This window comes from Triticum aestivum, chromosome 2B (genome assembly GCF_018294505.1).
Source record: "Triticum aestivum cultivar Chinese Spring chromosome 2B, IWGSC CS RefSeq v2.1, whole genome shotgun sequence".
Lineage (NCBI taxonomy): Eukaryota > Viridiplantae > Streptophyta > Magnoliopsida > Poales > Poaceae > Triticum > Triticum aestivum.
Window position 1 is genome coordinate 101,527,503 of NC_057798.1, and position 12,612 is coordinate 101,540,114.

The 12,612-nt window shown below is 47.1% G+C and overlaps 1 protein-coding gene and 1 pseudogene across 1 annotated transcript; both read right to left on the reverse strand.

Moving 5' to 3' along the window:
* Positions 1-6,497: 6,497 nt before the first annotated feature.
* On the reverse strand, positions 6,498-8,061 carry LOC123039037 (peroxidase 2-like; annotated as a pseudogene).
* A 1,238-nt stretch (positions 8,062-9,299) lies between these two features.
* LOC123040637 (peroxidase 2) lies at positions 9,300-10,667 on the reverse strand. Its single transcript, XM_044463422.1, has 3 exons — positions 10,432-10,667; positions 10,082-10,294; positions 9,300-9,986 (listed from the first exon to the last, which is right to left on the reverse strand). Exons 1-3 carry the CDS (start codon positions 10,630-10,632, stop codon positions 9,408-9,410), a joined length of 993 nt encoding a protein of 330 aa, XP_044319357.1. The 5' UTR covers positions 10,633-10,667; the 3' UTR covers positions 9,300-9,407.
* Between the last annotated feature and the right edge of the window lie 1,945 nt (positions 10,668-12,612).

Sequence of the window (12,612 nt, forward strand, 5' to 3'; positions counted from 1 at the left end):
AAATAAATAAATAAATAACTTAATTAATTATGTTTAATTAACCTAGTTAACTAACTAACCTAATTAACTCTGTTTAATTAAACTTGTTAATTAATCAGTCAATGACATGCGGGACCCACACATCAGTTTGACCCCGTCAACTCTGTTGACTGCTGACGTCAGCATGACATCATGCTGATGTCATTATTCCATTTTCGAATTAATTTAAATAACTAATTAAATTCCAAAAATTAATAAAATCTTTAGAAAATCATAACTTTTAATCCGTAACTCGGATTAAATTATTTTCAACATGAAAGTTGCTCAGAACAACGAGACGAATCCGGATACGCAGCCCGTTCGTCCGCCACGCGTCCCTAGCATAGAGAACCTGCAACATTTCACCTCCGGTTCATCTGTCCGAAAACACGAAACACTGGGGGTACTTTCCCGGATGTTTCCCCCCTTCACCGGTATCACCTACTACCGCGTTAGGGCACACCGAACACCGCGTATTGCCTTGATATATTTTGTGGTGCTTTGTTTGCTCCGTATTCATTATTTCTTCCCCCTCTTCTCTCCGGTAGACTACGAGACCGACGCTGCTGCTGACCAGTTCGACTACGGAGTTGACGACCCCTCTCTCTTGCCAGAGCAACCAGGCAAGCCCCCCCTTGATCACCAGATATCGCCTACTCTTCTCTATACTGCTTGCATTAGAGTAGCGTAGCATGTTACTGCTTTCCATTAATCCTATTCTGATGCATAGCCTGTCATTGCTGCTACAGTCATTGATACCTTACCCGCAATCCTAAATGCTTAGTATAGGATGCTAGTGTTCCATCAGTGGCCCTACACTCTTGTCCATCTGCCATGCTATACTACTGGGCTGTGATCACTTCGGGAGGTGATCACGGGCATATACTATATACTTTACACTGTTACATTACCTGTGATACTGTTCGGAGATGGGGGCTGAAGGGGCAGGTGGCTCCATCCAGGTAGTGGTGGGCCTGAGTTCTCGACGGCCCCCGACTGTTACTTTGTGGCGGAGCGGCAGGGCAGGTTGAGACCACCTAGGAGACAGGTGGGCCTGGCCCTGTTCGGCGTTCGCGGATACTTAACACGCTTAACGAGATCTTGGTATTTGATCTGAGTCGGCTACGAGCCTATACACACTAACCATCTACGCGGGAGTAGTTATGGGTATCCCGGCGTCGTGGTATCAGCCGAAGCCTTCTTGACGTCAGCGACTGAGTGGCGCGCGCCGGGTTGGATTGCGTTAACGGAACTTCCTTTGTAATGGAGGTTGCTAGGTCTGCTCACCGACCGCGTACGCAACGTGCAGGTGTGCAATGGGTGATGGGCCCAGACCCCTGCGCGCATAGGATTTAGACCGGCGTGCTGACCTCTCTGTTGTGCCTAGGTGGGGCTGCGACGTGTTGATCTTCCGAGGCCGGGCATGACCCAGGAAAGTGTGTCCGGCCAAATGGGATCGAGCGTGTTGGGTTATGTGGTGCACCCCTGCAGGGAAGTTAATCTATTCGAATAGCCGTGATCTTCGGTAACAGGATGACTTGGAGTTGTACCTTGACCTTATGACAACTAGAACCGGATACTTAATAAAACACACCCTTCCAAGTTCCACAGACAACCCGGTGATCGCTTTTCCACAGGGCGACGAGGGGAGGATCGCCGGGTAGGATTATGCTACTGCGATGCTACTGGAGATGCTACTTGGAGATGCTACTTGGAGATGCTACTTGGGGACTTCAATCTACTCTCTTCTACATGCTGCAAGACGGAGGCTGCCAGAAGCGTAGTCTTCGATAGGATTAGCTATCCCCCTCTTATTCTGGCATTCTGCAGTTCAGCCACTGATATGGCCTCCTTACACATATACCCATGCATATGTAGTGTAGTTCCTTGCTTGCGAGTACTTTGGATGAGTACTCACGGTTGCTTTCTCCCCCCTTTTTCCCCTTTTCCTTCCTTTCTGGTTGTCGCAACCAGATGCTGGAGTCCAGGAGCCAGACGCCACCGTCGACGACGACCCCTACTACACCGGAGGTGCCTACTACTACGTGCAGCCCGCTGACGACGACCTGGAGTAGTTTAGGAGGATCCCAGGCAGGAGGCCTGCGCCTCTTTCGATCTGTATCCCAGTTTGTGCTAGCCTTCTTAAGGCAAACTTGTTTAACTTATGTCTGTACTCAGATATTGTTGCTTCCGCTGACTCGTCTATGATCGAGCACTTGTATTCGAGCCCTCGAGGCCCCTGGCTTGTATTATGATGCTTGTATGACTTATTTATGTTTTAGAGTTGTGTTGTGATATCTTCCCGTGAGTCCCTGATCTTGATCGTACACGTTTGCGTGCATGATTAGTGTACGATTGAATTGGGGGCGTCACATAGAGAAGAAGGGGTTGTTAGTGATGAGGATAGTGATGGGGGCATAGTGTACGATATTCCAGAAATTAGTTATGACAAGGATGATCCACTATGACAAAAGAGACATTATTTCCCTCTATTGAAGAGTTCAGAGTTGCACTTGCTACACATGCTATTGTCAACGAGTTCAGTTACAACATTGATAAAAGTGATCAAAAGAGGGTGAGAGTTTCCTGTTCTTATGAACCACCGGAAGGGAGAAACCCATGCAAGTGGAGGGTGAATGGTTCTACCTTATATGATGACAAAACAGTAATGGTGAAGAATGAACCCAAGATGCACACATGCCCCAGCACACAAAGAGATGGAAAAGTAAAGGTTGCTAAGAGGAAGTGGATTGCTGCTAGAGTGACTGATTGGTTGAAGGGTGATCAAAGTATGACTAGCATTGCTTTGAAGATCAACAGTTGCTTGAGAAATACCATGTCGATATCGATTATTAGAGAGTGCTTGCAGGTAGGTGCATGGCCTTGGACCAGATATTTGGCAAGTGGGAGGACAACTTTGAGTGCTTGCACAACTGGCAGGCTGAGGTGCTTAGGAAGTGCCCAACAAGTATTGTAGTGATAAATCACAAAGAGATCGAAGGGCAGCAACGCTTCACAAGGGGATTTGTGTGTTTTAGAGCTTGCATTGATGGATTTCTATTAGGATGTAGACCTTACTTGAGTGTTGATGCCACTGCCTTGAATGGGAAAGGGAAAGGATAGCTTGCGGTTGCTTGTGGTGTTGATGGACACAATTGGTTGTATCTAGTGGCTTATGATGTATTTGATTCAGAGACTAAAGAGAACTGGGAGTGGTTCATGGAGAATCTCAAATCTGCTATTGGCACACCAGAAGGCTTAGTCATATGCACAGATGCATGCAAAGGGTTGGAAACAACAATGCATACTGTATTCCCAACTGCTGAACATAGGGAATGCTTTAGACCCATGATAATGAACTTCAGAAAGAAATTCCATGGCAAGGTTTTTGAAGAAAATCTATGGCCAGTGGCATACACATATTCTCCTGCCAAGCACAATCACCATATGGACAAAATTATGGAAGCCAATCCGGAAGCTATCGCATACCTTGATGAGTGGCATTCTAATTTGTGGAGCAGAAGTAAGTTCTCTACAACATGCAAATATGACTATGTCATGAACAACATAGCTGAGTCATTCAATTCCATGATTAAGAAATTGAAGGGGTTCTCTGTTCTTGAATTATTGGACTCTTTGAGAGAATGGCTAACGGTCAAATTTGAAATAAGAGCTAAAATAGCGAGAAGATTTGTACGTGGACTTATAGAAATTCTGCCAAGGATCACCAACATGATGAACAATAGATCAAGGGGGATAGTGTTAGTTGGGATCTCTTGAAGTGATGACTTGAAAGCGGAGGTCACTATAAAGATCCATGGCTATAATTGGAAGCACTGTGTAGATTTGGAGAAGTGGAAATGTACTTGTAGACGTTGGCAAGTAACTGGACAACCTTGCCTACATGCCATTGCATTCATCACAAGTATTAGAGGAGATTGAGAGATAGATGACTATGTGCATGAGTACTACTCTGTGAAATCATTCAGCAATGCATATGCGAAAAATGTGCCCACCATGACCGATAAGAAGCAATGGCCAATGGTCGATGTTGGGTTCAAATTGCACCCTCCAGTGTTGAAAAAGGTTACTGGTAGACCTAGGACACAAAGGATAAAGTCAGCCTTTGAGAGCATATCCAAAAGAAGACACAAGTGCAAGGAATGAAAAGAATTTGGGCATATGTTGAAGACATGTCCAATACTTCATCCCGAACGCAAGCGAAATAGGTAATTGCTAGCAAAGAATTATATATATGCATGTGAATCTGTTGTTCAGATTTTTGGTGGCCCATATGCTTGTGAACCTACTATACAAATCCATCATGTAGTCTAAATGCAATGAAATGTATAGTCTTAACTTAATTCTCTATCTGAAAACTGCTAGGAAACGAAAAAATGTCGAGCCTCAAGACATAGAAGACATAGAATCCAATGCTATAGATGCTGGAACTCTCGGCACCAGCAGGTAAACATTCTTGTTTTGCTTCAAACAGTCCATAGTGGTCTATTTTTTTACTATTGCAAATCTGCATTTCAACACTCTTGTTTTCATTTATTGTCAGTTCTTAAAAGCCAAGAAAATTATAGGAGGTGGTAAAAGGGCAAAGCCTAGCCCAGTTTTTGAAGCATCTAAGAAGACTTCTGCTGCACATGATAGTCCAACAAAGAACACAAGAAGCAAACAGTGTCCTTCGTCGAAGAGCACAAGAAGCAGAAAGAAGTTGTGAACCTTCCTGTGCAACTACATGTTATTGTGGAGCACTATGCATATGGAACCTTATTGTGTAGTTGTGTAGTTGATGCAATTGTAGGTTATTTTGTGGAGCACCATGCATATCTGAGCCTTCTTGTTGTGTAGATGCAACTACATGTTATTTTGTGGAGCACCATGCCTTGTTGTGTACTATGTTCAGCTTGTCATGTGGCTAGACCTTGCTGTACTTTGCTCAACTTGTGTGGAGCTTGCCTTTTGGGTGGTTCATATGCATGCGAACCTTGCTGTTTAGATTAGATGATGGATTTATACTCCTATGAAGTAATTTGTTGATATTTATAATGGCCTAACCTCTTTACTATGGTACTGGTCATGATGTTATTATTGCACTTACTTCGGATCAAATAGTGTATTTATGTGTAATTATGTGCATTGTTATATTTTTAAATAGGTCATGCCAAAATTAGTAACACATCAGCTCAGTGTATTTAGATGCTCTCATGGCAAAAGTAATATTTGGCAAAAACGGGAGTGGCAAAAGCAAAACAGAAAACCGAGGGCAATATGGTCTTTTTCTTGCTCTGTTTGGTCAAAACGTCCATTGACCTGACAGAATGGCATTTGTGATATATTGTCAAAATCTAAGAGTGGCAGAAGTGAGATGTTGAATTCTAGAGTGGCATAAGTAGGACTGGACGTGCGAGCGAGCTTTTCGGCTCGGCCTAAAGCTGGCTCCAGCTCGGCCCGTTACAGCTCAGCCCGATACAATAAACGAGCGAGCCCATGTGAGAAAAGAGGCCCGACTCCTGACCGAGCCGAGCCGAGTTTCGCCCGGTCCAAACCGGTGACTCGCTCGAGGCCCAGCCCAGTTCCCATCGGCCATCCTCGCATTAGGGCACGAGCCCCTCCCTTCCTCTGTTCCACGCCCCCTCATCCCTCACCTTGCCGCGCCGCAAAACTGGACCAACGCCGACGGGCCGACGCGCCCTTTCCTCACCACCCCGAACGCATGCAGACGCGCCTCCCTTGGTTTCTCGCTGAAAATGACGAGCAGGTACTCTCTCCTAGTCTCCTTCCTTCCCAAACCTAGCAGTAGCTCGGCGCACACACGCTCGGCACTCACTGACGCGCGCTCCCCTGCATTCACAGGCGCACGGACGGCACACGACACACACGCTCCCTTGCATGGCTGCGCACGTACGCGATGGATGCATGGATGGATGTAGGGCTGGATGGATGAACGTATGCATGCTTCTGCTTGATTGTGTAGAGTGTAGCCGTCGTCCGATGGATGAACGTATGCATGCTTCTGCTTGATTGTGTAGAGTGTAGCCGTCGTCATGCTTGCTGCCCCAGATGCCGCCGTCATCCTCGCCGCGCGGGACACTGGACGGCTCGCTATCGGCACCGACGGCGGACGCGCCGATGCTGCAGTTCGTCCCTCCTACGGTGCCTCGCCGACGCCCGACGCACGCAAGCATACAGTGCAGAGGCTTGCAGACTCATTAGCAGTTCACAAACGAGCTGCTCGGGCTGGACGAGCCGGAGACAAAACGAGCCGAGCCTCCAAAAACAGGCTCGTTCAACCAACGAGCCAAGCCGAGTTCGGCTCGCTTTAGGCGAGCCAAAGGCAGGCTCGGGCTGAACTCGGCTCGGCTCGGCTCGTGTCCAGCCCTAGGCATAAGTGAAGTTGGCAAAAACTAGAGTGGCAAAAACAAAGTTTTCCCGTGGTTCATCCCGGAGCTGTAGACGCAACTGACCATTCACTCTGAGCCAGTCAACGGCTTGATGTTGGCCATCTTCCCATGGCCGAGGCGAAGGCATTAAAGAACGCGCCCTGGTTAGAAGTGAAGGTTTTAACTATGTCTTCGGTGGCACCGGCGCCTCCGGTGGCGTTGTACATCACCTGGTCGGAGTGTATGATCCCCTTATTGGACTGGAGATTGAGCAAGTAGGCGTTGTCCACCCGCAAAAAAAGTAGGAGTTGTCGAACGAGTTAAGTGGGGTCGTGTTGTCGAGCGTAGCCAAGCTGGTGTCATTGTCAGACTGGGTGTAGTTTTGCTTGAGCGAAGTGGCGAAGGCCTTGTCAATGCTGGGCTCGTTGTAGAGCCTATCTCTGAAGTTCTGTCACTTGGCCTTCCCAATGGTGTGCGATCCGGAGAGGGAAACCATGTCGGTCAAGCTGAACCCCTTGCCAACGAAGCTAGTGTTGAGGCTGACTACACCCAAGAAGGGCGGAGGCAGGTCGCGGTTGGCCAGAGCCATGCTAGCGTTGGTGGAGTTCTTCCTCCCCAGTTTAACCTCCCACGCCGGCCCTTCCAACTGTATATATATGCATCAGGAAGAAAAAATTGATTGGTTATTTCCCCATTGGTAGGTGTGCACAAAGTAACCACCCGGTCTACTTCATTGTTGCGGCAACATGGTTCGTTCCTCAGGTGACCATATGTAGTAGACTTGTGAACTGGTCTATGTAGTAGACTTGTGTTGGACAGGGCGTTTGGGTGCCCAGGTCTAACTGAACCTGAAATCTTAGGCGTTGAATGTTGCATCGGGATGCTAGAAAATCCTACTGGCATGCCAAAACATGTGCGTCGGGAAATTAGATATACATCCAGTATACTGGATGGTACAATGCAGTACGGTGGGCCATTTGCGTAGTCAGGACGCCTGTTCGGTAGTGCACGTGAGCGCGTCCGGCAGCTTTTCCATCTGAGCCATGGCTCAGGGACGGGTCAGTTGGAGTTGTGAGCCGTGGCGCATAATTGTAGGAGATGCCGTTACATTTTGACGATTCTATAGTGGGTGGGAGCAAACTAATATCTCTTGTGGGCGTGCGAGATCTCTGGGTCTTCCAAAACTGAGTAGACATAGCAGGTTTGGATGTCGTCGGCGGGGGACTGACATCACCGGAGAGCCATGGCGGACGACAGCTCTTCAACGATTGGCATGTGAAAATCTCCATCGGAACGATTATCCTTGTGTTGTTCTTCGACGATTGGCTGATTGCTCGCTTGTTTCAGCCTGGAGCAGGTGCAGGTTGTGGCTGTACCTAGCCGGCTCAAACTATAGAGTTGACGGGGAAGGTCAACCCTGAAGCCTTCAGTCTTTGACTTGACGAACAGATACACAAAGTTAGCAGTAACAAAAAGGATGCGGGGAGGTGTAAGTCTCTGTGCTTTGTAGTTTGTAGCTACAGATGAACAATTTCTGATTGTAAAAGTGGTGGTGCAAATGTTGAACGGCTGGTTGGCTGTTGGTAGGTTCGTTTCCACAATATGTTTTGGTTCTTGGTGCCAGACCTGGAGGAAACAAGTAGAATCCCATCGACAACGCCAGTCCAGCACGGCCCAGGAAAGCAGCAGGACCGTTGGCCGCTTTACATAGACCCTCTAGTCACCTTACAGAATTAAATGCGGTGGACCGGTTCAATTATCTACCCAAATACACATGAGATACGAGAAACAAATACAGGGAACTGCACCGATCTTAAGAACTAGCGATGGTCAGGATAGCGAGTGCATCTGAGCCCGGGCTCAGAAATGAATTTTCGGACTATGTAGTAGACTTGTGGAACTGGGTGTGAACTATCTTTTAAACTTGTTATGAACTATGTTGTGAACTTGTTGATGTATATGAGTTTAGTTCGAATGTGATGTCACTTTGAGCTATATAGATGTCACTATGTATATTTGATATGTGATGTGTAGTGTTGTGAAATTATCCCAACCAATATATATGTGTTGTTTGTCAATTGCAGGGACTTAGGACAGAGAACAGATAGTTGAGTGGTGTGGTTGAACATTTTGCCGAGTAATGCACTCGGCAACATAAGATTTGCCGAGTACACATGTCGGCAAATCCTGTGCATGGGTTCCGTTGGCAACTTTCCATCTTTCTTGAGCACTGCAGCACTCGGAAAGAGATAACACACACCCGACCAACTCTGCCGAGTATCCAAGAGAGGGTGATTGGTAAGCATTTACCGTGAGAGAGAAGTGTTTTTCTAAATATTTTGCCGAGTACGAGGAGTTAGAGTCTCGGCAAAGGTGGAATGTACGTCACGGAGCCATCAACTGCAAATGGCCATGCCACGTGGCTCATCTTTGTCGGGTACCGTCGTTAGGATCTCGGCATACGTTCTGTAAGCCGAGCTCTTTCGTCTAGGCCAAGTTCACCCAGCCGGGGGCTCGGTAACATCTCACATACGGCATGCCCTACTATCTGCCGAGAACCGTACACTTGGCTTACACAACTTTTGCCGTGATCCCGTGTTCCCACACTCGGCTTACACAAAAGAACTCGGCAACGGCCATTTTTCCAGTAGTGATGATTTGCCGCTAGAAAGTTACGAAATTGTTGAAAAAATCAAGGAATTCTCATGCAAAAAATACTATCAATTGTGAATATGTTATGAATAATTTGCAGAATAGAAGAGAGAAACATATAGAAGAATCTTGGTGGGATCCAATTCTTTTTACAATAGGTGCGGAAAAGGCTACAAATAATGGACTACGTGGCACCGCAAGGGGCTGAAAGGGCAAATAAAAAAACAAGGGGCTGAACAGGACATGGTTCATTGTACAGCAAAAATACGGTTGGACTCTGAGCCGCAGCAGGTTGTTGGTGCACGCGCGCTGTCATTTGGGTGCATATTAAATGGTGATTCTTAATTAGTTGGGGATGGAGCACACGGTCCTGACCTGGCCCTGAGAGCCAGTCAACGGGCTGAGGTTGGCCATCTTCACCATGGCGGAGGCGAAGGCGCTAAAGAAGGCGGCCTGGCTAGAAGCGAAGCCATTAACGATGCCTTCGGTGGCACCGGCGGGTGCGGTGGCGTTGTAGAGCACCTGGTCGGAGTGAAGGAGGCCCTTCTCTGACTGGAGGTTTATGAAGAAGTCGTTGTTGAACAAGTCCGGGTTCGGGGGGGTCGCTGTGTCGTCGTCGAGCGGGGCCAGGTTGGTGTTGCCGCCAGACGTGGGGCAGTTGAGTTTGAGCTTCGTCGCGTAGGTCGTGTTGATGTTGGGCTCGTTGTAGAGCCTGTTTCTGAAGTTCTGGCACTGCGCCATCCCGATGGTGTGGCCGCCGGAGAGGGCGACCATGTCGGTCAAGCTGAACCCCTTGCCGGCGAAGCTGGCGTTGAGGCCGGCGACGTCCAAGAAGGGCGGAGGCAGGTCCTGGTTGGCCTGTGCCACGCTAGCCGTGGTGGAGTCCCTCCTTCCCAGTTTAACCTCCCACGACGGCCCTCCCAACTGTATAATATATAGTATATGCATCAGGAACAGTGCACAAACCAACCGGTCTACTTGGCACACGAGCAAATTGAGTCGATCGATCATGATCTTACCGCGACGACGGAATCGCGGGCGGCGACGGCGAGGATGTCGGCGCAGGAGACGACGGAGCCATTGTTGCTGTAGGGCTTTTTGCACACGGCTTCCACATCCTTCTTGATTTGTTCGATGACCTCGAAGCCACGGAGCGATCCCACGTTCCCGAATGCGCCCCGCTCGTTGCCACCCACGCTAGTTTCATTCAGCAGAACGGACGCGTCACAGCCCTGCATGTACGTACGTAGCCAAGCAACATAAATATGCACGGTCGTTAGTCACCAGGTAGGTGTTCAACAAATGAACAAAATCGAAACAACACAAGTCCAGCCCGGCTATATACTTATATAGTATGTGAAAAACTTGCCTGGACAAAGCAATCATGGAAGTGCAGCCGGAGCAGCGACGCGGCCATGCGGCGGTCGCTCGCCACGGCTGCCGCCACGCCGGCCTGGATTTTGGAAAGAGCCGAAGGGCACGACTTGTCGTAGTACGTGGACGACAGCTGCGCCGACACCGCCGAGGCCAGGCACAGGAGCAACACGACTGATAGAGATGAAGATGCCATGACAGCTAGAGTACCTGTCTGCTGTAGGAGAGGAAGTTTTGCGGTGGATGCGGATGTAATGGCCTGCATTCCATGCAGATATATATAGCCGCTCGCAGGCTTGACCATTCCTGGGATTTTTGGGCGGAGAATGTGGTGTCCAACTGGCGTTCCATGTGCTAGCCGTTCGATCTCCATCTTTTTTCCCGCCCTTTTTCTGGGCTGTCCTATTGTTGCAGAATGATTTTGCAAGGAGTTGACTTGGACATTAGCAAGTAGCCATGTTTTGCCAAATAATGCACGGATGTATCATGCATAGAGTGCCTTGAAGTCAACGAAATTCTAAAACTACATACTCTTTCTTTTGAATGCTCAAAAGCAATACGTGCTCTTACTTCCTAGAAGTATTTTCAAACAAAAAAAATTCTTCATCCATTATACATCATTATAAGGTATGGCTTTGTCCCAAGTCAACTTCTCTATATCAATCTCGCAAAAAAGAACTTCTCTATAATAATATTCTACCAAGCATCGTGCACGGATGTACACACACTAAGCTAGTAGTTAGAGAGGCGGGCTCGAAACCTTAGGGCACATGGTGACTATTCTGGTGGCCAGGTGGCCATCTATCCTGCTAGCTGTTTGATGATGGTTGCTGCTCTTAATCTTTTCGCTTTCCTTTTTCTGGGTGTCATGATGCCGTATTTTGTGTAGGTCGAGTGCATCGTCCAAGGTTTTATGATGAATAGTCAAATTAACAAGCTGTTGCAGAATGATGTTGCAAGAAGTTGACTTAGATATTAGCAAGTAGCCATGTTTTGCTAAATCATGCACGGATGTATCATCCATAGGGTGCATTGAAGTCAACGAAATTCTAAAACTACATACTATTTTCCTTTTGAATGCTCAAAAGGAATGTACTCATACTTCCAACAAGTATTTTCAAACAAAAAAAAAATACTTCCTCTACGCGCTGGCGACTATGGCAGTGGCCATGTAGCCATCCATCTGCAAGCTAGCTGTTCGATGATCGTTGCTGCTCTTCATCTTTTCTCTTTCCTTTTTCTTGGTGTCATCCTGCTGTATTTCGCTTAGCTCGAGTGCATCATGCAAGGAGCCAAGGATGTATCATGAACTGTCAAATTAACTACCAGTTGCACATTGCAGAATGATTTTGAAGGGAGTAGTACAGCGCAATATTATCAGGCATGGAATATTCATGGTTGCTTCAACGTATTAGATCATTAAGTCCTATATATCATAGGACATAACATGCATACGCGTCATTCTGCATTCGATGTATCCGATGCTCTCTATGATTACCCAACCTCCGAACGTAGATATCTAGGAGACGATTCTATGAGCAACAACGCTGGATGAAAATACATTTAATCTTCTAATTGCCAATTAAGGGTATCGATAGCTAATTGACTATACAATATTTCTTCTGCAATGCACATGGCCGTACATGATTGATCCGTTGCTGGGATTAACGTGGTACCTGGCATATATATGAGCCCCAAATGGGGCGCCATACCGTGGTTTGTGCAACCTCTGTTAGGATTATGCCTTATAGATGACAATAAATTGTTTAGTTTTCCTTATTCTCATGATTTGTTCCATGTATAACATTATAAGCTTGATTAACAAGTACGTAATTCACTAGTGAAATTCAACTCTGTGTATACAATAATTATTTTAAATAGATCCATGTCCGGAAATGTGTATGGCCGGACACAAACACAGACTACATATGTATTAGTTGATGACCGTGTTTCCCGGTCATAGAGAGAGAGAGAGAGATATAAAACCGATACTATGGATGATCGTTAACGGAACTATTGTTGGATAGGCCCTCTTATGAGATACCGCGAGAGTAATGTCTTTCCGTGTCCGGCCATGAGATGTATTGCTCTCGCGGTATCTCATGGATACTATGGCTGTTGAGAAAGCTGCACATCCATTAGTCAACATTTGAAAGGTCTTCCTCCAAGCTTTGGA

Bases quoted from the DNA above. Each gene is read 5' to 3' on its own strand.
- LOC123040637 (XM_044463422.1), bottom strand. From the start codon at position 10,632: ATGGCATCTTCATCTCTATCAGTCGTGTTGCTCCTGTGCCTGGCCTCG. The intron at 10,295-10,431 runs GCAAGTTTTTCA...ACGTACATGCAG, and splicing joins TCCATGATTGCTTTGTCCAG to GGCTGTGACGCGTCCGTTCT. The intron at 9,987-10,081 runs GTAAGATCATGA...TATATTATACAG, and splicing joins CCCGCGATTCCGTCGTCGCG to TTGGGAGGGCCGTCGTGGGA.